This window comes from Pithys albifrons, chromosome 9 (assembly GCF_047495875.1).
Source record: "Pithys albifrons albifrons isolate INPA30051 chromosome 9, PitAlb_v1, whole genome shotgun sequence".
In the NCBI taxonomy this organism is placed as follows: domain Eukaryota; kingdom Metazoa; phylum Chordata; class Aves; order Passeriformes; family Thamnophilidae; genus Pithys; species Pithys albifrons.
Genome location: NC_092466.1, coordinates 8673329 through 8700121, shown reverse-complemented (window position 1 = coordinate 8700121; position 26793 = coordinate 8673329). Strand labels below are relative to the sequence as shown.

The 26793-nt window shown below is 40.4% G+C and overlaps 1 protein-coding gene across 1 annotated transcript in view; it reads left to right on the top strand.

Annotated features, from left to right (window-relative positions):
- FHIP2A (FHF complex subunit HOOK interacting protein 2A) overlaps window positions 1-14873 on the top strand; it is a 36575-nt gene extending 21702 nt beyond the window's left edge. Inside the window, exons 11-17 of the mRNA XM_071563574.1 lie at window positions 478-647; window positions 1448-1591; window positions 3254-3344; window positions 5051-5194; window positions 9019-9159; window positions 10135-10238; window positions 10330-14873. Coding sequence (XP_071419675.1) covers window positions 478-647; window positions 1448-1591; window positions 3254-3344; window positions 5051-5194; window positions 9019-9159; window positions 10135-10238; window positions 10330-10435 — 900 coding nt within the window. The 3' untranslated portion in view covers window positions 10436-14873. The remainder of the gene's footprint in view (window positions 1-477; window positions 648-1447; window positions 1592-3253; window positions 3345-5050; window positions 5195-9018; window positions 9160-10134; window positions 10239-10329) is intronic.
- The last annotated feature ends 11920 nt before the right edge of the window (window positions 14874-26793 follow it).

Genomic DNA, 26793 nt, shown 5'->3' with positions numbered 1-26793 from the left:
ATCTCCATGTAAAAATCCTAGCCTATGTTTCTAGTCCCAATATCCCAGTATTACTTTGTTTTATTCTGGGTATTTTTTGCTAACTCTTAAGTCCTGTTCTGTGTCTCATTTGCACAATGATAACCTTCTTCCAGTATGGATCTGATTGTAATATGGAAAGCTAAATTGGAAAGCTAAATTGTTAGTTCTCTGTATATTCTTTGTATTATGTATATGTTACTTTGACAGATTTCAGAACAGTTTTTGTTTTACAGAGAAAAAATACATTCGCATATTGATTATCAGATGTGTGTGAACTCTTCATCCATGTTTATACCACATTCAGCATCACAATTTTCTAATTTTTCTTATGATTTTTGCTTCCTTCTGTAATGTCAATAAGTAATTGCAATGTTCTAGGATTTACAAACAGATAAAAGGCAAAAACCACAGGGCAGCAGTGCATCAGTTTATTGAAGTCAACCTTTTATGTTGCAGATCAGCATAATGACTTTACGAATGTTTGAGCACCTATTGCAAAAACCCAATGAGCACATTCTTTATAATTTGGTTCTGAGAAATTTGGAAGAAAGAAACTATATAGAATACAAACCTCTCTGTCCAGAAGATAAAGATGTGGTGGAGAATGGACAGATCGCCGGAGCAATGTAAGTTTCAGTTTTTAGGGAAGTTTTCACAACAGCTCACCTGGATCCTTATTTTTAGGACAAAACAGTAATTGAAAGAAAAGTGAGCCTGGATAGCAGTTGAATGCTCTTGTCTGTTAATCCATTTCCATAAAGTGATGCAGAAGTTATTACATCAGCAACCTATGTAAATTCTTAGAACAGGAATAGAAAAACCAAAATTACCACAAGCCTCTGTGCAGAACAATAGGCACTCAGAGGTCTTTGTGTATCAATTCACTTACGCATCTACTTATTAAGTCTATGCATATTTGTATTGAAATCAAGATTATTCTTTAAGTCAGTCACTTATGTGTCTTGCATATATTTATGGTTTTCAATCATTTTTTGATGGAAGAACTTTTCTAGGACCCTACATAAAATCCTTCTAAAATATCCTACATAACTCTTGTAACTCACTTTTTTTATCAGTGGAGTAGTGAGGACTAGCCACACCAGTTATTTTAGTCATCTAAAATAATGAAATATTTCCTGAGTATAACTCTCCTGTGAAAACTGTGGCTACAGAGTTTAAGTGACTTAATGCGGTGATTTTGTACGAGTCAAAAATGCCTCCTCTGTTTTTCAGGATGATGGGTATTGCAAAGGTTGGTGTTTCTGTGTATTAACTGGGGAGTAAGGTGTGGTTATGGTAGTGTTCTGAAAAACATCCTGGTTGTTCCAAGAAGAAAAACAGAAAGCATGCCTTGTGACCCAGAGATACTCCTGCCTTCCATAATGTTTTGTGAATTATTATGTTTTTTTCTAATATAATTTCACAGAGACCTGGAGGAAGATCCATTATTTACTGATCTGTCTCCAGATAACACATTGTCAGCTCAGGAGTGGCTCAGTGCTTCTCCACCTATCAGTCCAGAACATCCCAAAAATGATGGGAAGACTGAAGTTCATAAAATTGTAAATAGGTAAGTTGAAACAAACACTTTAAGAAATGTCTGAATGTGTGGGTGTCTGCACACACTGTGCGAATTAAATGTACTCTGTAATGGATGTTATTCTGTGCCAGCAGGGAAAATGACTCCACAGAAGGAAATTATGTGGCATTTTATCAGAAACCTACTTCTGAAAGATTAGAGCTTGCATAAGTAAAAATAATTCAACACAAATGAGAAAAATAGAAAAACTTTGCAGCTAATAGTCTTGTTGAGTACTTGGAATTCACAGTGAAAACCTCAATTATAAAACTTGCTTTTCAGAGAAATACTTGCTACTACAGGACTTGACCTTCCTGGAAAAGTCTGAGGAGTCTTGCCATAAACATTTTCAGGAAAAAAAAACAACTCAAAACTTCCTAAAGTTCCTTAAACACACATATAAAAGTAAATAATTACGCTAGAGATAACCTTCTGTTCCCAGAAAATGAGAGTGCCCCTCTGTCACCTGTAACGCACCTCAGTGCCTGCCAGACAGACTGAAAATTGGATATCAGAGAGGACAAGCTCTGCTCTAAGCAACTTAGGGATGGTAATTCTCTTAGGAACTAATATTAGGACAAGGACTGTTTGCTCTGTTAATACATGGTAGCAAAGCAGCACTGAGATGTCAGAGCTGACCTATCTACTTACCCAGAAGTAATCAGAGGTGTTGGCCAAAGGAAGCAAACAGCCCAAGGACAGCTGGGACAGGAAGGCACCGTCACTTCTTGCCCTCTTTCCCCCAGTGCTGCTATATATAGTGTATGGTGGACATGGTTTGGGGCAAAGACACAAAGAACATTCTCCTAAATTCACCTCGTGTAATCTCCATCAGTGAATACAATTTTTTTCAGAATTTGCAGTGTTTTTGAGATAAGATGAACTTCCGCATAAAAATCTTACAGTAGCATCCAGCAGTTCTTGGCATGTGGAGAAAGCTGAAATTTGCAGTCAGGGTCCAAAAATGGAGTTTTATTTTGCTGTCCAGAAATTTCAGTGGTTTTAATTTATTATCTTTTTTCAAGACAGTTACTTGTATGATTCAAAATTTCATGATGCATTTTAGGTAAGATATTGGTAAAGTAATAAGGACATAACAGTATTTGCACTATGTATGTGGCAAAGTCAATTCCATTATATTTGTAACTGTGGCATTTATACACAAATACTCCTGTATGTCTTAGATGTTCATTTTTTGCCACAACAAACTATGGTAAATAAAGCTACCTATGAAGTAGGTTAAGAAGAATTTTAACTGTGATTCTCCTTCTCTTTTGGCTCATTTATTCCCAAGTAGATATTTTTTAGCTCTAGTAAGATGGAGTCTGACCTTTAGCAAATACTTGACCTGGTTATGAATATTCCTTTTCATCTCCATTCTATCTGCTGATTCTCAGAAAATGCTTCTACTGAGGATTTTACCTCTAGTGCTACATACAAAAGCTCTGAAGTATATATCCTGTTATTACAAACAACAGTTGGAATAGACAGGCTTAAATAGATTTTGTATTCTCTGTTCTTCACACAAAGTTATGGTAGAGTCCATGGATTAATTGGCCAGACAATTCAGCATTGTGTACAGATGATGAGAAAGTATTGATCTGATGCTCTGTGGAATACAAATACTCATTAATGTCCTTTTTTTCTCTTTAGTTTTCTCTGTCTTGTACCTGATGAAGCAAAGTCATCATACCACGTGGAGGGGACTGGCTATGATACTTACCTCAGAGATGCCCACAGACAAGTAAGTCAGTGAAGTCTTCCTTGATCCTTGAGAATTTGAAATGCTTATGAGAATATACAAATGGTTCTGTAAATAGTTCTATTAAATGCATCTTTTGGTAATGGAAGATGGAAAAATTCAATTTTCATTTTCTAATGAAAACTTACCTTTGGAGATCTTTTGATGGTGAATTCACCTTGTATTGCTCTAGGGGGAATAATGGATGACATTAAATGCATTAATATTCATATAACAAATACAGAGAGAGAAAATCCGAACCGCAGATAGATTCTTAATTTGCTTTTGCATTTATCTGCATTCTCTTGGAGAATTGCCTGCCAAGCTGTTTGAAAGAACTAAAAAGAAATTAAAATGCTGCATAGGAGTTATGCAATATGGGTCTTTGAAAATAAAGGCTCATCATGGGGATTGTGCAGCCTAAGGCATTCAGGTTTGAAGTTGGGAGGTTGGGTAGGTAGGGAAAGCTTCATGATTTCCTGCTTTGAAATAAATGCAAGTTATGTTTTTACAAACACAATAGAAAGTTTCTTTGGTCAGAGGACAATCATTGTTTGCAGCTTTCTTACTGAAGTCTTTGGAATCTTCTAAAATAGAAAAAATTATGCAAAGGAGCAGAATAACTGAGAGCTATATTTGGTAGGTAATTCAAAAATTCCATAACATTGGAATTACGTTATCAGCAGTTTAAGATGGGAAGCTTTGTTTTATGTATTTATTATATTGCTTTATCTCCTGAAGTAGTCTCTCCTGAAAAGAAGAGAATGGAAAATAGAGAATAAAGAAACAAAAGTTGATGTAAAATTCCCCTATATTCTATTCTTGGATGCCAGAAACCACTTATCATCTTTGTCTTTCTTTCATGCCTTGGGAAAAAGAGTATTCTGGGAGTTATTAGAGAGCAGAATTGGTTTCTGTCACTTCCTGACAATGATGTGGCTACTGTTGAAATATTTCCCCCCTAAGAATAGCCCTGCCTATTGCTGTTATTACATCCAAATAGCTGTTCTGCTTCCATATTTCTATTTCTGGAAGACTGCACAAGTAGGTAAGCTACATGCAGTGCAGAGTTTCTGAGTCTGTTTTCTCTCTCTTTTGCTTCTGTTTAGTCCTGTGTTCTTTATTTTTCTGCTATAACCTGTGCTCCTTTCAAGATGTAATTCCTTGAAAGTGAGACATCAGGCAGCCCAGAGCAAGGGAGGGGCAGAGGTTGAGAAAGACTGTTAGGAGGGATAGGAAACAAAGAGAAGGGAAGAGTACTTTTCATTTGTGTGTTCTGCATATGGATGTGCCTTTCCTGTCCTGGGAATTAGGGAGCAATACAGCTTGGACAGCAAGACAAGCTGCACGTAATGTAGTGGAAATGTGGAAGAATGTACATGAATGCCACTACTGCTGTAGAAGAACCATGATCAGGATGTGCATTGTTGGCTTTGCTTTGTGCTTTGGCCCCAGCTGATTTTTGGGGCTCTGTTCTCCACTCACTCTTTCTCAAACTACCCTAAGAGCAGGAATGTCAAGAAGAACATGAGGTGCCCGCTGAAAGTGTTTCTACTGATGGTGTTTACTTTGGAATGACTGTTCTTTTTGAGCTTAGAGTTTTCATGTAGCTACAGATTATGGTTTTAAGGTGTATGGACTATTCAAAGGAAATTAAATTATTTCCATGGAGGTTTAAGTCTGTTTTCCTAACTTCTGTTTTTTTCTAGTTCCGGGATTATTGTGTCATTTGCTTACGGTGGGAGTGGCCTGGATCTCCCAGATCTTTGGAAAAGTGCAATTTAGAAGCGCCATTTTTTGAAGGACACTTCTTGAAAGTCCTGTTTGAAAGAATGGGCAGGATTCTTGATCAGGTAAGGAAGAACAGGTTAGGAATTCCATTTCTAATACTTTCATCACTGTTAAAGGGCTGATCAAGTCTCGTGGATTCCCATCAGGCAGTTTTTTATTATAGTTTCGAATTGCTGTGTAATGTCCTTGGTGCAGGTCCCTGCAGATCAGGATGTTACAATGATCACTATTACCTGCTTAACAAAAGTAAGCACAAAAACTCTCTTATCTTTGTTAGCCACCTTTTTGTGTGCCAAATGTTTTATTGACCAGAAATATAATTTAAATTGAGTTAGGAAAGTATATCCTTAAAAGATGAGGGTAAGATAGTATTTTAGGAATCCTTCAGTCCTAGCATTTTACTATTCTGTTTTTATTTTACAGCCTATGTTCTAAAATGGTTCTGTTTTCATTTTACAGCATTTACACTTAAAAAGCATTGTACATATTCCAGTAAATAAAACATGATATAGCTTCTTTCTGCCACATTTCAGTGAACTTCAGTCTGAAGTCTTGTTCAGGAAGCAGTTTATGTGACTGTGTAAGGTGAAAAGAACTTACTGCATCACTGCTAGTATTTTCCCTGTTTTTTCAGTTTTTAAAAAACTGTTACCAGTGCATGGAAAGTTTCTAGAAGGCATTCTTTTCTATATGAAATGTGAAGTAGGTTTTCTTTCCTATTTGATTATCTTCAAATAAAAATAAAAGTATACCTGCTAAAGGCAAACAAATGAGATACAACCTGACAGGCTTCTTGCTCTGAAAAAGAGGTGTGACATGTCAGATCCAGATCAGTGCAAAGGAATGAAAAGAAAGTGAATTTTCCTGACCCCTGTTTGTTTCTGTATTTTGCCAGTTTGCACACCCTGGTCTTTCTGGGAAGGAGAGAGGAGTCAGAGAGGTTGTCCTTTGTGAAAACTTAATGTTTCTTTGCCTCCTCTAAACTCTGGGCTTGTGTTAGTCAAGTCAAGGTTACTGCTTTAGGTCAGAAAGATTCTAGTGAAAATGAGCCTTGAAAGTCTCGATTGCCCCCCCTGTAATACCAGCTGCAGTGGCTGTAAATGTTTGAGAAGTACCAGTTTGAGAAGCTTGTACAATTCTTTCCTGTTTTGCACCTATTTCATCTACAGAATAAACAATTAGCTATGATAGTGCCAAATTTCCTGGTCATAGGCAGGGCAAGAGCCATTTGAAAATCAAATGCATGGGGACCATGTGAGGAAGCCACTGGCAGCCTTAGGTCAGCTCTGAGTGTCCAGAGGAATACTGATACGATTCTGGGGTGCCAGAAAGCTTTGCAGAGATGGTGGGTATCACTGACAGAGTTTCTGACAGAAGATAGCTGAGGCACACAAGAGAAGTGACTCGTTTCAAGTACCTCATCTGCCAGACATTACCTTCTTCCTCCTGCTAATGTTATAAATATCTATGGAACTGACTGTTCACGAAGAAGTTTTTAAAAATTTCCTGAACCTGAAATTTTGCTGGGTTTAATCTTCTTTTAAAGGGAATTTTTTTAGGATATTATCTGATACAGGTCTGTCTTACTTAGTCTGCTGACATATGGACAGAAATAAAAGCTCTGTGTGAAGAAGCAGCTTTCCTTTAAGCTCTCAATTAGTTCAAATCACAACAGCAATCTGCCTGAACAATGCAACACGTGTTACTGCTTTGTTTCCTTCTCTTCTTGGAACACCAGATAATGCTCATGGCTTCAAAGCTTCCTAATGAATTGGCTGACTCAAACAGCTCTGAAGACCCTTCTCTTACATTTCAGTTAGGTGGGCAGTGAATAGATTTATAGGAGGAATTTGTGTCTTGCTCTGCAGAATAGCTCTGCCATAATAACTGAAAATGTAGTGATGTCTTTTACATGTAACATCTCTGGTCCAGGGCCTTAAAGCTTCATTTGTTAAAAGATAGGGATGAATCTATGGCTGGAGTATCAAGTACAGAAATAACTACCACTGATTGGAAGAAATATGCGTTTTCACTTCAAAAGATCTATAAAGCAACTTTTGTATTGCAACAGTGTGTAGTAACACATTCAAGAATAAGGAACCTAAATATTAGTTAGGTGTCCTCGTGCCTAAACTGAGGTATCTGTTGCCATTTTTGTGATGCCCAAGATATTCCCACAGGCTTGTGATTACAACACAGAACTTGCAAGATCCACCCTCTGTGGAACCATCAAGGGACCAGTAGATATTCTGGCACATCTGAGGTGGCAGGAGATGTTTGTGCACAGTCGAGTGTATCAGGTGTCAGATCTCTCTTGAGAAGGCTAATGCAAACATAGACATGTACACATACCTAAATCTACCTGCCTTCATCTGAGGCTGAATTCTTCCAAATCTAAAAAGGGCAAGAATCTGTTCTCTGATTCTTGAGATGCTAACTTGAGAGCATTAAGATGCTAATTTGAGGTCGTTAAATCATCCTTTTCTAGATGTCATTATGCCATTGAGGATGTTACTGCCAATGTACAGTCACAGAGATGGAATGAGGGGCCTGTAATCCACTTAAATTGGCAAGGTTGATTGGCAGAGGTGTCCAAGGGAATGTCTGTCCTCTTGTCAAACCTACTGTTTTACCATTGAATAGATGGAAGAAAGTTCCACTAGTTTGTGAATATTGGGCTGAATTAAAACATCAGCTTGTTTTCACTGTAATGAGAAAATCAAAAATGGAAAAAATATTTGGAATATTCAAGAGTTGTGGTGAAAATACTTGCTTTAATGGAAATGAGCTTCTTACTAGAATAGTAAAATCCTTTATACTAGGCCCTATGTTTTTCCTAGAAAATTAGGTATTATTGTGGGGATGACAGCGTGTGTGTGAATCTCTTAAGGTCTGAGGTGATAGACCCCAACGCCAGGCTGCGGTTCCAGACTGTGGTTTGGGGCTGCAGTTCTAGGCTGTGGTTCCGGGCTGCAGTTCTAGGCTGTCTGGATCTCTTAAGGTCTGAGGTGACTGATGAAAGCATCCTTAAGGACCAGAGAGCCACCTGAATAATGTGAATGCCCTGTAGACAGTAGAATCTCTCCATGTATGAGGTGAACTACTGAACAATAGTGTATTGGCATGTTATATGTAGAAGTAGATAAAACTGAAGCTGTTACTAAAAATAAAGTCCTTTGTCTTTGGTGAGCCTTCTGATTCCGCTGCAGCCTGAGTGTCTCTGCCTCCTCAACTGCCGCAAAGCTGATCTACATTACCCCAATAACTTTTTTTCCTTATGACTGATGAGTGTCTTCCAGCATCTGACAGTGTTTCATCTCCCATTTGGTTGATTTGGGGGAAGGATGTAGAGAAGCAGCTCAGAATTTCATGCTGCTCTCCCAGCCCAGGACCATCTCATCTCCCATAGCATACTGCCACAAGATGACTAGCCCTTCAACAATGGCTCTTTCCCAGAAAAAAATAAATAAAGTAGAAGAGAAATACATATTAGCTGTAAACATGGATTTGTCTCTACCAATTTCCTGAGCTCATATACTTCACAGTTTTCCAGCATAATTAAGCAGATATTTAATCTAGGCTGATTCCATGCGATTTGTTTAGCTGAAGAAATGTTTTACAGGAAGAGGACTTCCCCTACAATAAACAAGTGTGCAAAAGCTTCAAGTGGTTGTAGCAGTTGTACAGATAGTATCTAATACTCAGCTGTCATAGTCACATCACTGCTGTTGTGAAAAGCAGAGATTGAGCCTGTCTTCTATGTTAACTTTTTATCTTTATTTATTCATAACCCTGTATAAGGGTACTAGTAGTTAAATAAACATGAGCTGGATGAAAAGAAGGCAACATGAAAATAACTAAACACTGTGTTTTCCTTTTCTTGCAGCCCTATGATGTAAATTTACAAGTTACATCAGTGTTGTCCAAACTGTCCCTGTTTCCTCATCCTCATATACATGAGTACCTTTTGGATCCTTATGTAAACCTTGCCTCTGGCTGCAAGTCTCTCTTCTCTGTGATTGTCAGGGTGAGTAAACACACAGGTAATACATATGGCTAAACAGCAGAAATATATTTCATAACTTTGTAGTTAGTCGCAGTAGTTGCTGGGTAGTTGAAGTTGGCAAGCAGTCTCTTTGAAAACACTTACTTACAATCTTAATTTGAGTCAAAGATTTTGGATTTTCTACCAAAAATATGGGAAATTTTATTTCTCTATCCTCGTGTCTTCAGAATTTTTTGTTGCTTAGTTTCATTGTGTAGATGCAAGATATTCCCTCTGGCAATGATGTTGCTCTAAACTGGACTAGGTCACATGGCTGTCACTTGCAGGCAAAGTCAGGTAGTGCCGTGGGAACAGTCCAAGTACAGGTTTGCACCTGCATGGGAAAGAGATGGCTTTGCTACACACAAGAACACTCCTTAACACCCTGTGCCTGGATGAGTGTCTGTGCTCAGGATCCTTTTTTTTTTCTGATTAAGGTTGTTTTTGATGATGAAGTCCTGGATTTACCAAAACTCCCCTTCCCCTCTCTGATTCCATCCCTTCCTGCCAGACCTGCATCCTAGAAGTGCTGGCAGTCACACTGTAGTCTTCCCTCTCTCACCCCACGCACCAGCTGTTCTTAAGCTGGTCAGGAGCCTGGTAATGATTCTTGCCCAGCACTGTCAGAGGGCTTGGCAGCCCTCCCCATTCCAAAATATAATCATCTCTCTCCCCTTGTGCTTTCCCTAAACCCATAAATTTACTGGTCAGTTGCCTGTGTCAGCATTTTCTGAGACAAATTAATCTTTGACATAATTAAAACATTTGTAACAAAAAGAAGTCAGGCATTTTTCTCTCTTTTGCACCCTCTTTTGGGGCAGAGCAGCTACTGTGCTGTTGTTTTGTGACCCTGTAGGAGGTTGCAGAGCCCTGGGCACTGAAGCTGTCACCTAACCTTGCTGCCAGGCACTCTGCAGAGGTGTTAACTTTGTGTGTCGATGGCATTGGGCTTTACAGGTCGTTGGGGACCTCATGGTGAGAATCCAGCGCATCCCAGATTTCACTCCCAAACTTCTGCTGGTCAGAAAACGCCTGCTGGGCTTGGAGCCAGAGGGGCCGATGTGAGTAAATACATTGCATATTGTCCAAGACTCATGGCTGGTTTTGTGTGTGTGCCAGTCCTGATTCGCTGCGCTTTTCTCTCTGTCGCAGCATTGACCACATGACGTTACTAGAGGGCGTGATTGTGCTGGAAGAGTTCTGCAAAGAGCTGGCGGCGATCGCCTTTGTGAAGTATCACACCTCGGCCACGCCGTGAGCAGCCCCGGGGCCAGGCTGGGCACAAGGCCGTCCACAACACCCAGAGAGAACAGGTGGCGCCTCCTGGCAAAGTGCCAGGGGATGTTTGGCAGAACTGGAAGATAAGTTTCTTTCACCAGATGTTGAGATTGCAAGAGAGGGGATTCAAATGAACCTAGACCATGAGTGAAGGCATTTTGGGAGAAACCAATACATAACATTTCTGGCCACTGTGTGAAGAGCTCCAAAAGCTGCATGAAGAACCACAGACATCAGACCTTGGTTATTCTAATGACAATTTTCAGTTTGGTCTTCTATATGTTTTGGGGCTCACATGCACTTTGTGACCATATTACTTTTAAAAAACAAATTAATTTTTTAACATTTTTATGTCTTAATTCTTTTTCTTTTCAGTTGGAGATATGAAAGAAAATCACAGCTATAGTTGCAATGATGAGGTTCAAAAAATTCACCAATTCATACATAGTGGGATATGTTAATGAGGGATCATTTTTGTTTTGGTGGGTCTTAAACACAACTCTGAGCTTGATTCCTCAATGGATTACTCCAAGAGATACGTCAGTATAAAATCAATACTGATGAAATTAATCCTGATTCGGCATCACATCCATAACAAATATATGTGAAGTGTAACATGTTTGTAGCATGTTTGTCTCTGTCATTCCAAGCTGTTGATCTCAGGTCATCTGCACAACTAGATTTGCTTCAGGTTTTTCATGAGAACAGTAGTTATTTGATCCATGTCACCTTTACAGAGAGGTTAATTCTAGGACACCAGTAGTTGTTGCTGAAACAGAATTTTTAATGTCTTTTAAGTTGATGTTTAGCCTGAATTGGTCTAAGAATCTTTTGTGCCTTGAAACCTGGCAGCAGCATAAACATTCTGTTATGTTTTGAGATGTTTTTATTGCTTATCTAAGCACTGCAGGGATGCCAACTCAGTTAAAGCATTGATAACTTCCATTGGACCAAAATTTGCCCCTGCTTTTCAGTGCTGGCATGAAGGAATGCCTTTCAGTGAGTCTTCCTCAGCATGAAGCCACCAGCCAGGACAGGCGTTGGCACTGCGAGCACAGGGGGCCCTGTCACTGTGCTTTGCTTCTGTGGGTGGCAGCCTGCACTGGGAGAGTCCTTGCTGAGCACCGGCAGGGGTGGGGGCTGTGCTCAAATCTTCAGTCAAGCTGAGAGACCTGCCCTGCTCTCCACCCCTCCAGTGAACACACCGTGGGCAGGCATCCTGGAGCTTCACTCCTGTTTACATTGTATTTCCTCATTTGTCTGTCCTCCTGCCTTGTTTGCACAGCTAGAGCCCCTTTCAGATGCCATTGCTCATATGCAAATAGGGACTCATTTACTCAGTCAGTGGAGTTTTTCTGGATTTACATGACTGTACCTAGAATCAGATTCTGTGTGGGATCCATGCATTTGAGCTCTTGTTTTTTAATATTTATGGAACCTGGATGTTGAGAGGCCTTTTAAGTTAGCAGATTAATTAGAGCAGTGTCACAGTTAATGGGCTAAATTTATTCGTTTCACCAGTGAAGAGGGTCTTGCTGTAAAAGCTTCCAGTAAAGGTTCAGATGGAGAAAGTAGCTCTGGAACTGGGGAAACATTTTGGTAGGTAAAACCTATATTCACTGGCTTCTTGTACTGGGACACTTGTAAAAAGTGTGGCATTTCTCTGGCAAACAAAATCATGTTCTACTTCCTTACCTGTTTGGGTTGTTGTTTTTTTTTTCATACCCAAGTAGCATAGTAGGATAAAGTTTTTAAAAATGACACTTTTTTCATTTTTGTTCTGTAGAAACATACCTTGAAAGTAGCACATCATATGTAGTGATCTGTGTTGCAGTTGGTCCACGTTACAAGCTTTGTTAATACCTGACACAGTTTAGAACATGATGTCTATACAGAGAGATGGTTAATACATACATTTGTTATAAGTAAGGTCCCAGTTCAGCAAAACAGTTAAACATAGGCTTAATTTCAAGAGTTTTATCCTTAAATCACAATCTTTTATGTGAAAAAAGTTAAACTGTTGAGCACAAATGATGATGCTTTACTGAAATTGGATCTTTGCTGGTTTTGCTTAAGCCTAATTATTTTTAACTCAAATCTTCTATTTCATTATTTATTTATATTTTTGTGCTCCAGAGTACTTGTCCCAATTTCAGTGGAAACTGGAAGTGATAATACTACTATAAATGAAAGTGAGAGAAATGCTAAAACTTCCAAGAGCATTCCATGTAATACAAGAATTTATAAAGGCATTCAAGAGATGCCTGATCTCAAATGTGAAAGCATTAACATCACCTCCTTTGTTGCCATTGCTGTTTTCACTGATACCTGAGCTTATTACACTGTAAAGCCTCTGTGGCATTTGAATGCAAAGCAGTCTGTGGAGCTGCAAACACACTTAAGCTTGTTCATGAGAAAAATAAGTAGCTATAACTATAATCAGTCTTAAACTCAGGCTGTAATTGTTCAGTCTCCAGTGGCATTGGTGATGTTCTTGCAAATCAAATGTTACTTGGTTGATAAATTTATAAGACGTGGATCCATCCTGATAGAAGTGAAGCAACCCTTAAAGTTGCTTAAGCCCAAACTGCTTTTGTGAGTGCTGCCTCCAAACCCTTAATTGCCATACCTGATGACAATGACCTTTATTTTTGTAATAGTGATTTAATCTTCTTTAAGACATGGAACTCATTTAATTATTTTTTCTTGTGATATTTTTCATGCACTTTTTTCAAAGAAAAAGATTAGAAGTTGGTTGAGGTCCATGTTTTCACCTTTTTGATCTATGCATGCCATTGAGGTGCCCATTTTGTTTCTGTGTGTGTGTTTGTATGTGGTTATTTATTACCCAAAGAGGGACACCTGAGAAAATACAAGGCCTGAGAAGTTCATGGCGTATGCAGATCCTTCAGATGTCAGTGGGAAATGTGAGTGCTTATCACCTTAGGAAATAGGGCCACTAGTATTAGATTGGGATCCTTGAGAAGTAATACTAGAACAATTTGTTATTTCAAAAAGCAGACCCAAACCACATTTTAATCCTGATGCACATGTTTGTAAATAGAAGCATTTTTTACCTTTTTTGTTTTGTCATTTATAGTATGTATTTGATTTAGACTCTGATTTAGAAAATTTTGTAATAAGCCATGTGCTAGCTCTGGTAGAAAATGTTTGTCCTTAGTTTCTCATATGATTGTAATATTCCTGGTATTCAGATCCTGTCTGTGTAATGTTCTTACTATATATTTGTCTGTGCAATATAAAAGCTGTGACTTGATGCACAGCTTGAGTCTGGCTGTATATCACCTCTGTATATATATACATATATATATAAAAGGACCAGAATCCCGAGCTTGCTTACACTACGATTAGTGTAAAGATGCCACACTTAATTTTACAGGGTACAAGTAATCATGGAATGGCTTTGTAAAAGCATGGTGATCTCTACCATAACCTGCTGTGTAATCTCACAGATGACATTTTGTGAGTGCTCTTTGTCTTGCTAAAGGAAATACTAACCCGAAGTGCTTGGTAAAATCGAAGGGTCCTGTAGTAGACCTGGGGCTACATGGCAAATCCATATCTGATGTTGCACATCATACAGGGTTTTCAAACCATGTCCTTCATGCTTACTGTGCCCTGTAAAATAGTGTAACTATATAAAATATATACTCCTTGTTTTGCCTCCTGCCTTGTTTACATTAAACAGAGGATATTCAGTAAAAATTTTCTATTAAACTTTGTGTAGGTCACTTACTAACAGTGTTGCCAAGGTTTCACAGGTGTGGGATTTCCAATGAGGAATTGTTGAAACAGCCACATTACCAGCCATACAATACTGTTTTATGAAGGAAGTTGTGGTAGAATTCAACTTTTTGTGCTAAAAAATGCATGGAGGATTAAAAGGGATATTCTCAAAATAAATTAATTTCAATGAAGCAACTGCTTCTGTTATTACAGAATCTGTAATAGTTCTTGTTTGGATGACCTTAAGACAGAAAATGTTTTAGTATTTTTCATCATGCCTTTGATCCTGAAGTCCTTATTTAATTTGAGTGTGTCACAGCAGTATCTTTTGGGATAAACTTGTTTCCTGTACTATCCTGTGCAGGGCTTGGAGTGAATCACTGTGCTCTTGCCCAGGAAGATTGGAAGCTAGACAAGAAGGGAAATGGCTGGGATGGAGCCACCCAGAGCACAGATTAACATCTGCTCTTTCCTGAGAGCCCTAATTTCTGTCCAGAAAGGCTGCAGCTGGTCAAGACCTTGGTTTTCTATTGCATTTGAGTGCAGAGTGCGTCAGGCACAACATTCATTTATTGAATTAGGGACAAATGTCTGTCAGGTACATGAATAAGCATAATTTCTTCAGGGCCTTCAAGGAAGGCTGTTTTACGTAGGGTTTTATATATGTTTTTATATTTTTTGTAAATTGCATTTATTGTGGTGATTTTTTTAGTTTTGGTGTCCTTCAAGTTTTCATCAGACTTCCAAAAGTCTTGTTGCTCTGTAGGATCCCCTCTGAGGGCTACATCTGGATGTTAAGCTGTTTCTCCCCACTATTTAACAGCTGCAAGTGCTCCTGCATCATGTAACAAGAACAGTGCTACAGCAAGATGATGCACTTGACAGCTTTTTTTATAGCTCTCTGCATCTTTCTTCCATCCTCTTGGGTCTCAGAGATTGTCATCTCCCACCCCAGATCGTTTATTTGCTGTGCCTGCATGAGGCATTTGGAGATTTAGGGACACTTTAATTGCTCAATCAGTGACAGTTGGATCAGATTTGAACATTTGGCGTCTTGTATTTTTCTCTTACTTTGATATCCTTGAAATGACTTGAGTTATTGAAGCATGATAAGTTTATGGCACTTGCATTCTGATACAAGATTTTGGGGCTCCGCATTCTGTTGGTAAAACAAGGGGAAAAAAAGAGTGTTATCAGTGTGTGGTCTCTACTTCATATTCATTAACTCATTTTACGAATTCTCAGCCAAAGTTCTCAATACAGATACAAATAGCACAGGATCTACTGACTTAGTTAACTTTTTTCAAATATTAACAGAACTGGTGCTCTGAAAGCCTCAAGGATTTTGCTAGTTTGGTATGTGATCCAATTGGATTAAAGTGGATTAATGCTCAGTGAAGTGAATCTGTCACAACTTGTATGAGCCCTTTCAGCCTAAACCCATGTGCTCGTGGTGCATCTTTTATCAGCCAAAGTTCCCTTTGAACGGTGAGAAAAAGAACTGAAGAGCAATTTGAGAATCAAGTGAAGCATATGGTGGATTACAGTTTTCAGGTGTCATAAGCTTCTTGGGAATGCCAAAAAAGAGTGTGAAATGTTACATTTTACATGTTAGGACTGTTTGCTGGCACTGCGTTTGGAGTCAGATCTGTGAGGATAAAAAAGATGCATCTTGGAATGTCGTATCTCATGGGGCTACTTAAATTGCCCTTGCTAGGATGGTACATGTATTCTGAACTATGTTTCATTAATCTCCTGCTAGTGGTATAGAATAAATGCTGCTGGTGGTATAGAATCTACTAGAACAATGCTGTGGAGCTGACAGCTTTGTCAGTGTCTTGCACCTTTGGCAAAGCAGACACATCTGCTGGCTTTGCCTTTCTGCTCTATAGCATTGTAACTCAGTAGGGGTTTGTATGGCGTCCCCTCCCTCTGGTAAAACATTTTACATACTGAAAAATAAAGCAATGTGAAGGGAAGAACCCTGTTTCTCTGCTAGGCTGTAGGAACATGCTCTCTTAATCTCTAATTTTCAAAAAGGTGAAACTCATTATATTCTAAAGTGAACAGTTCCCTGAAATAACTACTGAAAAGAGGGAGGGTATCCACAGGGACCCCTAGAGAGTGAGTGCAAATGTGCTTTAGTAATTTGCACTGAGGATGGCAGAAACAAGACATTTGTGTTACATATTTCAAGGTGTGTAGTATCCTGTTTCCAGTTTGGAGAGATGAAGCAGACAAGAACATAAAGTCTTTGTGCTGAGTAATACATTTAATAAGATACAGGAAGTTCTGCAGAAAACAGCAAAATATATTAAACTGATTTTAGAGAGGAGTGCAACAAAGACAATGAGGTTTAGCATGGTTAATTTATGGCTCAGGGTTAGAGGAACATTATTTCCCAGTAAAAAGATGTGGAAGACTTAAGCACCAAAACTGGAAGAATTATGAAGCCTTAATTTATTGGAATGCAATTGAGAATGAAGTCACGTCACTGAGGAAAATTGATACTCATTGTCAATGAAAACTCCCTGATATGAATGAACACCACTAGACCAGAAGTGGAAGCAGCCTGTGTCCTCACACTTAAAACCAGAGTGGACAAAATGTTGAATGTTTCAAGAGGGAAGCAGCCTGTGTTGTTGAGGAGATGAAGTAAACACACATTTACATCCTCAGACTCCCGGGTAATGAGGGGTTCCAGAATGACTTGGATTTGTTCTGCTAGGAAGCAGGCAGATGGACTGATCCACTTGAGCTTCTCCTGTAAAGGAAGAAATTTGCTGCAATCTGAGAAAAGCAATTTTCAGCTTTCCAAAATGCAACTCACTCACATAACAAGCTCTCTGCAGAAGCAGCGCCCGTCACACCCAGCGGGTGGCACGGCTTGATTAGCAGGGCCAGGATCCCACCCCCAGTGCTGAGAGCAGAAACAAATCACCTGTACTCTGAATCATCATTATCCTTTTCTTGAGGAACCCACTTCTACTTCCCTCATCTCCACATCCACAGGAAGCACCTGTCAAGTTCATATTTCTTAATTTGGGTCATGAATTTTTATATCCTAAGGCTTTCAGAGGCTCCCGTTTCTGCTGTTGACAGGCTGTCCATCAACACTGCACATTTACAGACAATTTTCCTTTCAGTTTCCTGAGAGGGGAGAAACAAGCCTTGTATTGTTTATCCTGGCTTTTAGACTCACATTCTCCTGCCTTGTTAATTCTATCCTTTCAAATCCCTGAAAATGTTTTTCGTCTTGTCCTTCACCTTGAGGATTGAGCAGTCAGCAGTTTGTACAGCTCAGCAGGCGGGAGTGTTACAGACAACACAGATAAAATCAAAGCTGCTCCTGCCCACCCAGGCCAGCTGCAGGATCTGCAGGGGAAATCCCACCTGTGGGGCAAACCTGGTGGGCTGGGCAGAAGAAACACCTGAAATCTATGGAAACCTTTCTGTTAGTTGAAATGCACAGTCTCCATTCTCTGCTTCACAAACTCAGTATGTCTGATAGAGTTTTTGGAAGGAAAAAAAAAAGAAAATTAAGAGAAAGGTGGGTTACTGAAGAAAACTGGAGAGCTTGGTCATGTCTAAAAGAAAGACATCTAAGCAGATGTCTTCTGTTGATTTAAAGAGCATCTCAGTCCAACTAGTGACCAGCAACAGTTCCAAACTTGCCAACAGCCACATTTGGCATCAGCTCAGCACAGGGACAGAGGACCTGGCTCGGCTCAGGCACGTGTGGCACAACTGTTGTCATGGACCAAGGGAAATGCAACGGTTTGTAACCCTCAGAGGGGATTTTACAGCAGTACCACAGAACTATAAACCAGTGAGAGGAGAAGCATATTTCATACATATGTCATATATGTGTGAAATACTTACCTTTCATATTTCTGATTGCTCAAAAAATTATTATTTTGATGCTGTTTCTTTGTTCAAATAATCACATACAAATTACTAAAGAACCAAAGCCTGAAGAATTTGGGATCAAAATGTAGTCACTCGAATGTCTTGGCCTTGCTTACGTTGGCAAAAACTTGTCAGGACCACATAAGATACATATTTAAGCCAGTAATAACTGAAGTGTTACCCTTGCAGAGCCATATACCAGAAGGCTGCTTCTCTGTTGGTAAATAAGACCTTATATTAACAGCTTAGAATTTTGCTGTTCCCTGACTTTTTGCTGATATTTAGGAAAAGTAATAGTAACACTGGCTAAATCAGACATCAAAATTGTGCAATTACTTTCATGGTATATATATTAAATGTCTCCTTCTCTGGAGCCATGATCTCAGCCTGGATCATTAAATAAGGGAGTTGGTTTAATGTAAGCCAACAAATCGCAATAAATCTTGATGTTTCCATGACGGCAAATATGCTTATCAGACCTTATTTTTACATTCTAAAAGATCAAGAGTGAGCACAAACCCTTTTCCCCCTCTTTCATAATTAATTCCAAATGTCAGTTGATCTACTAACATAATTTTAATTGCCAAATTTCTAAAGTAGTGTTGCCTTTTTGTTTCTAGATATCAACCAAACAGAATAATGAAAAAACGGATGCCTTGATATGATTAAATATGATCTGCCTGCTTCCAAACCTCTCTCTCTAGTTTATGTCTTTCAAGTGAGTTGATGACAAGGAGCATTCTGACTGGTTCTACATAAAAGGGGAAAGGTGCAACATGAAAAGTTTCAATCTTTAACTTCTGGGGTAGAAGGTGGAAGTACATTATGATGGACACTGTTGAATTGTGGCATATATACTTACCTTGGCAACCATTATTTGTATATTTTAGTTTATTTCAGAAAGAAGCAAAGGTGTGGGAACTGTAAATAATGTCATGCTAATATTCCAGCCAGCACAGGCAGCAGTTGTTGCCACTTCAAGACACATTACTTTTTACCCCTGATCACTGTCTTGTTCTGTTAATTAATTTTAAGCAGTTTGCTTACTAACCACACATGGAGGTGATGCTGAGCAATCTCAGCAATTCTGTTGGGCTTGTGGTTTTGAGTGGCAAATATGTTTTGTTCTTCCTGTGACAGATGGATGACTTCGTTAATAGAGGAAGCTGTCACAGAGAAATTACACATATAGACTTCATTTACATTTTTAAAGTACAAGCTATATGGGTGCAATGTATCTTTTCAGCTCTTCAGCTATTAAATTGTTTGGTGGAAAGAGCTTGACTTAGTCTTGGCTCAGTTCTACTCAGTACCTAAATGAACAATTATCAGAAGCCCCCAAGAAATTGCTCCAACGTTGGCCCCATTGTTTATTTCTTCAGTGGAAAAGTGTGGCCTGCAAGAGCAAGCTGACCCAGATAAAGATCTTCTCCAGGTTGAAACTGAAATTTGATAATGAAAACTTGCACCATCATGAGCCAAGGTCACTATAATTGTGTAAGTCTACTATTTTAGCAGCTGAAGAGTCCACATGATTAACGTATTTATAGCTTTGTATTAATTCAGAACCACTTATTCCAGAGTCTCCATGGAATTTTATAAACACAGCCAAGGAGACACCAATCCTGAGTGCAGTATGGAACGAGCTGGCTTTCATAAGTCAGCTCCTGGTGCTGGGCTGCTCCCTGTGCCTGCAGCTCCTTACCCAGGCACTGAGTGGGGTGGGGAACAAACAAACTTAGGAACAGCACAGTAATGCACTGTGTAACCCTGTTGTTTGCATGGCTGTGGCCACCAATGAGCCACAGGTTGTGTGCTGAGTCTGCAAGGCCTCAGGGCTGAGCTGTGACAGCCTTGATTGGTCTGGGCTTTATTGACCTGCCTGCAGCTTTGTTTGAATTAACTGCAACAGCAGTTTTTCTTCTACCAGGTGGTTATGGCTAAATTCTTTTACTTTGCTTATCACTGCAATGATGCTGCTGTAGTTCTACACTCTAACGACAGATTTGGGCTGGTGCATTGGCTGAGGCCTGGAGAGCATCACAGCAGAGGAATATTGGCATGGGGAAAGAGATGGAGCACAGGCTTCACATCCATTCTGAGTTAAAGAAACAACTGGAGCTGGACAAAGCTGGGGTTGGGGATAACAAAGACAACAAAGAAATAGTTTCTAGCATATTTAAAAGGTGCTGTACATGGCAAATGCAGGTGGAATGTAGAGGTGCAGAGTAATTAAGAAAGGACAAAGGTATAAATAGGTTAACAACCCTATCAAAATGAACCCAAATGGGTCTTAGAGTAACTCAAAATTAGCATGAACATGATAGTCCTCCTGGGGCAGCATTCCAGACACGAGTGACCTGCAGCAGCCCCACCAGGATGACAGCACAGACCAGAGCCCTGAGGAGCAGGGGAAGGGACGATCAGGGAGTAGGGTAGAACATAGGAAAAGCACTTTTAACTTTTTATTATTAGCATTGAATTTTTTTGTGCTTCTTTCTGTAATAATTATGTCTGGGCTGATGGAACAGACTGCAAGTACAGGAAGGAAGAGGATCAAACACACCAGGAGAAGTCCAGTCTCCTGCTGCCAGGAAGAAGATTCTGACAAAGCAGGGACAGATACTTCTGATGAAAAATGTCATCCGTTTTGTTGTTGGTTTTGATCCTGATACCCTCCTTGCTGTGGAAAAGCTGCCTGTGGGTTTTTCCTGCCTAAGAACAGTGACATTTGATGTGAAATCTTTCTGGAACTGAAACTGGGCATATGCATAAGGCTGTTGGTAAATACCATTCTTCAACATTTAAATGGTGCTGTAGCTCTAATTTGGAGACTTTAGCTGAGTGCAGCCAACACCATCCTTATCAAAGAAACAAGAAAACACCTGAGTCCTGCCTCCAACCAAGCATTTTACAACAAAAGCTCTTTTTCTTTGGCTTGAATCTAGATATATCTACTCGAGTCATATTCTACTCTGCTACTGCCTCTAGGTTTAACAGGAATAAAAAATTACGACTGTGACAGTCAGTATGACCAGACTGCTAAACAGAAACACAGAATTTCATTTGTGTGCTCATCATTATTTAAACCACCAATATTAAAATTTTGTTTTACCATAACATATTTTTCTTTGAGTTGGGTCCCACATAATTTCATTCTCTGGTTATTGAATTGTTTCAGTGACAACAAAACCATAATTTTCTTAAGGGGGTCAGTGTGTATGTGGGAAACAAAGCACTCATCAGTGGGGACTGCTCTTGGTATCCATTTGTGTCTTGGTTCCCTGAGTCACTGTTATGAGGCATTTCCAGGGAGCTGATACTCATGTTTTAAACCACCTTTTTTTCTACCACTTATAAGCATGTCTGTCCCAGAAATCATTCCGTGGCTGTTGCTGCTGCATCCTTCAGGGACAAAATGTTCTAAAGAGCTAATGTTGCTCTTTCATTAAGAAGCCTATTCAGAACCACAGAGAGTGATTTTGACAGTGCAATTGGTAGTTGCTCTAGGGCAGGAGCTTGACAGAAGTCCTATTTTAAGCTAAATGAATGTATTCTGTTTATTTAAAGAAGCAGAGTCAGTTACAGATTTTGGTGTGCATGCACAAGTGTGTACCTGTGCATCTTCTGTGCTCTGCCTTTCCAGATTGCAGAAAATAATTCTGCCTTGATACATAAAAAAAAATATTGTTGTTTCTGGACAGCCCTGGCATGAAGATTAAGAAAGAAATAGGAAAAGAAAAAGAAAAAAAATAAGAGGAAAATGGGAAAGGGAAAGAGAAAAGGAAAAAGAAAAAAGGTAAAGGAAAAAAAGGATTCCTACAAACTTGAGATCAGTCATTTCACTCTGAGTGTCTCATGTTTTTCTAGCATGAACACATTTTGCTTTTTCATAAAGAATCATAGAATCATTTAGGTTGCAAAGACCTCTAAGATCATTGAGTCCAACTATTAACTCAGCACTGCCACGCCCATCACTAAGCCACGTTCCCAAGTGCCACATCTACACATCTTTTGAATCCCTTCAGGGAGAGTGGTAACTCCAGCACTTCCCTAGGCAGCCTGTTCCAATGCCAGACCATCCTCTTGGTGAAGAAATTTTTCCTAATATCCCATCAAAACCTCCCCTGGACCAACTTGAGGCCATTTCCGTTTGTCACCTGGGAGAAGGACCAACCCCCACCCATATGTTTTTTTGGGTCCAAGTGTGAGTGGAGACAGAAGGACATTTAGTGGATAAGGGAAGTTAAAGTGATGGGCATTATGGTTCAGAGTAACAGAGGAGAGAAACTGCTTGCAAAGATGAACAAAGGTATAGTTTCACGTCATGATTCTTCAAAGCTGGTTTTTAAAAGGTTCATATCCTCAGCTACTGGGCATCATGTTCTATAAACAACATTACAGTGATCATTGCACCACAGCCCAAAAAGTTCAGCCAGCACAGCTGAAGGTTATAAACTGCTGCATGAAGGTGGAAACTTGAACCAGAGCGTGAATGGGCAGCACAGTTCTGCTTGTCCTCTTGAAGCAGAACTGGAAAGGGCAGCAGCCTCTGAGATGGATGCTCGTGTGCCTGAACCGTGGTCTGGGGAGCTGGAAGATCACATATCTGTTCCTGCCCCTGCTGCATGACCCATCACCTCTGTCACTATAGCAGGAGAGAAATACTACCAAAAGTATTTCTTCAGAAGGGTGTAGTTCAGTGTCATTAATGCAAGTGTAATGGAAGATGGTATAAAGACACAGCGTTGTTATCAGTCCCTCTCATCTTTACAAGTGTCACTGCACAGGTAATTGCAGCCTTTCAAAATTAGATCTCCTGGTAGTGCTACCACACACATATGCTTGTGTCTTAGCAAAATGTTCTTTGCAAGGGCTTTGGAGATCAAAGACAGTCTGAGCTTGATTGGAAACCAATTATCTACTGATCTGTGGACCTTTGAGAACTAACAGGATTGTTACTTCCTTTATCCTTTGATCCTCAAAATGAGCAATATAAAGATAAGGAAAATCCAAACAAAAGAACAGATGTACCAAGAAGAAGGGAAAGGGAGAGCAAGAATGTGCCTATAGGTTAGTTGGATGAGTTTAAGAAAAATTTCTGAAAATCAGGTTTCTGTACTGGAAAACTCCCACAAACTACAGGCATAAGCAATATATCTTCCAGCTCAGTATCTCTGTAACTCAGAATAACACCTAAACACAGAGCTCCAATATGGAATACCAATGGATAGCCATAGGAAGAATATTTTTTTGCTCCATATGCAACTAGAATTACAGAATTACTTGCGCAGTTGATGGTACTCAAGGTAATTTCTCCAGCAGTACATTGCTGTACCTCAGACTGTACTGCCTAATTTCTTTAGCCTTTCTCCTATGCTTTTCCTTGTTTGGCTACATTTTCCAGGAAGAATCCAATGCCTACAAGTGTGCTTTATGGCTCCAGCTCTAACATTTCCAGTGCTGTCTGCAGTCTGAGCCAAGGAAAGCAGATGCAGATCCATCCACTCCTGTGGCATTTCACCCACTTCTATGGCCCTGTTACTTTAATTTTAGTTTCACTGTCTGGGGTCAGTCCTTGTACAGAGACAATTAACACTGAGCATCTGAAATCTGATAGGGATTTAAAGCAACGGGTGAGTGGTTGCCACCTGGTGTGAGGAGGAGGAAGGAGGGGGAGGATGAATGAGCTGGCCCTTTTCCTTTTCCATCCGGCGCACATTAGTGGATCAATGACTGAAATGGATGAGGGTGCTGCTGGAGTGTCACAGCACTGTAATGATGTAGCTGCTATTAATGGCTAGAGCTCCAGCCCGGAAATCATAGATTAAGAAATGGAAAAAAATATTTCTCAGGGTTCTGAATTGGTGATTTGAGGATTGCAATTTAGTGCTTGCTATCATATTTCATAAAATGGCTACTGTGCACATTTTCAGGAGTTCACTTGTTAGTTAGGGAAGGAATAAAGTCAATAAAGTGTGTTTGATCACAATTCTTCTTCCATTCCCCATCTAAGATACAACCCACAGCAATAGTGGCTTTCCTTTAAATTATGGTTCATGCTTTTCAGCAGATCTCTTTGCAGTGGTGAAATGTACCTTCAGCCCTCTGGCTGTCTGGATTTAGAGCAGATATACTAAATACTGTAGTTTATATAGCCTGTGAAGTCAGCATATTTCAAGGTCAAATTCCTGTTTCACTAAAATCACTGGCAAACCCATGATTGTCTTCAGGCAGCCGGGATCTAGACACAGTGAAAAACCCCACAACTGATCAAAGCAACCCAAAAATCTCACAGCAAAAGCACCTCATCATGCAAAATTGTTGAAAAGGACAAATCTGCTGTTCTCAGCTAAGTCTGTGACCCAAGGGAGGCTGTACCCTTCTACTGGCAGTTTGACCAATACCAGGATCCAAAAGGATTTTATCCATATTGACTTTCTTTGGGCTTCCCTTCTCCTACAGCAATTACACAGGTCAGAGGGGAGAGTGTGAAGGGAGGGAGTTCAGCTCCCTCCTTACTAAAAGTGATGCAAAGCAACGTCCTCTGATTCCGAGCCTCTAAAAAGTGAATGCATGGAATTTTATAAGAAAGATGTCTGTAAGAGCACTGTTTCCACTCACACCCTTCAGGCTAACCTACTTTCTGCTACTTGCTTTGAGGCTTTTCCCTTTGTCCCTGCCAGGGGTGGCTGCTGGAGTTGCGACTGAGGCTACGGCTGCCCTTTCTGAAGGCAGAGAAGGGGAAGGCATCCTGCATGGACTGGGTGAAACAACCGACCAGATCCCTCAGGGGTTAAGAGCTGGTCCTGAAAAGCAGGTCCTACCTGAAATTCGCCGAGGTCAGACCTGCCAAATGAGGGGAACTCTGCCCTTCACATGTTGGGGCACCCTCTGGTCCCCACTCCCAACCCTTTCTGCCTGACAATTTATTCTCCACATCTCTCTCAACGGATCCCAAAAAGGTTTTTCTCTAATTTCACACGCCTAACTTTTTCTCTGTGCTTCCTAAATAGCGAAGGCTGTCTGATAAGGCAGCCTGGGGTGAGCAAGGAGAGAAGGCCATGAGATAAACAACAACGGGTGATCGGGCATAAATATTTCAGATAAATGTGTCATCGTAAAAGGCTTGGCTGCAGCTATTCCTCCTGAGGGGTCAGGTTGCCTGTTCCTCACTCCCCCAGCATCTGCCTCCTTGGCTCCGCGGCGCGGACACATCCAAGCGCGTAATAAATTTCCGCGATGGGCAAAGCAGGAGAGCAAGTATTTGCTTTGCGCTAGTGAAACAGCGATTGTAATTCTGCCCTGTCGCAGCCTAATTAAAGCTTACACAGCCAGTTCATCACCGGTCAGAGGCTGCGAGCCCCGCGGGGCGGGTCTGCCCCGGTTAGACCCAGCCCGACGTGTCCCCGAGCGGGCACCAGCCCTGGGGCACAGCGGGAATCGGCACATCAGCAGCTTGACCCTTTTCTAACAGGCTGTTTATTAGCAAACGGTTCACTGCGACTGGTATTTATCTCAAAATACGCATTACAGAAGCAAATCTGTAACACCGTCCCCTAAGGATCCGGCACAGGGGTCAGTGTGACCTGGGGTTTCAGCTGCGCTGCTCTCCCCTCCATCGCTGCCCGCGGCGTGTCTGTCCCCAGCACAGAGGCAGCAGCAGCGGATGCTGCATTTGCTCCTCACCTCTCCTGCTTCCCAGGCCAGCCACTGCCCTAAACACCTCTGGTACATCCCGCAGAACGGCAGCACTGCTGTTACACTGCAGGACGGGCATTCTGAGCTGAGAGGATGGGAACCTCTTTGCTCGGCTGAATTTTCATGGGAGCTGGAATCTGAGTCTCTTAAGCAGCCTGGTAGTACAAAATACTGTGTTTTAAAGATTGATAAAGAATTTGTGACTTTACTAAAGCCTGTGGGCCTCACCACACAGTATGCACACCTCGAGAATCACACTGGACTCAAATATTATGCCCATAGAACCACTCGAGTTGTATGAGTTAGGATACCTGCCAGTTTGAGAACTCTCTGTGGATGGATTCAAGCAGTGGAACTGCCCTGTAAATAAGAAGGTTGTTTACAGTCCAACTTAACTTCATCTAACATTTATGTTTTCTAAATGTGCACTGAGCAGGATGCCTAGAGAAAAAGAAATGGAGCAGAATCCCAAATTCTGGGTTCATCTGAGGACTTGCAGGTTCCTCTTGTGCCCTTTAGAGCTTAGCCAGCCTCAACCCTGCAGCCTCAAGGCAAAAATCCTCATTGTGCTTCTGGAAGGAAAAATGCTGCCAGAGCCTTGAGGTTCAAAGGCTTTGCTGGTGGAGTGTGGGGCATTTCAGAAAAGCTAAGTGGTAGTCTACTACTACCTGGTAGTAGTGTAAGACTTCGGAGATCAGGAAACATCCAGCTGTGCAGCAGGTGCTGTGATCAAAATTTGAGTCCATATACAATCAACTCAACAAGCTACTGCCCTTCCCTTGAACAGCCTGGGTTCATTGACTGACCATGTCTCCAAGATGGGTCTGATATTGAACACCACAAACCTCTGTCTCAGGTTACACCATTTCTTTAACCACTGTATGGAGGAAAATGCTGGTTAGATTGCCATGCTCATTGATAATTTTTCCTCTGGTTCTGATTATTGAGAATGATACTGCTAATGAGGACATCAGAAAATCA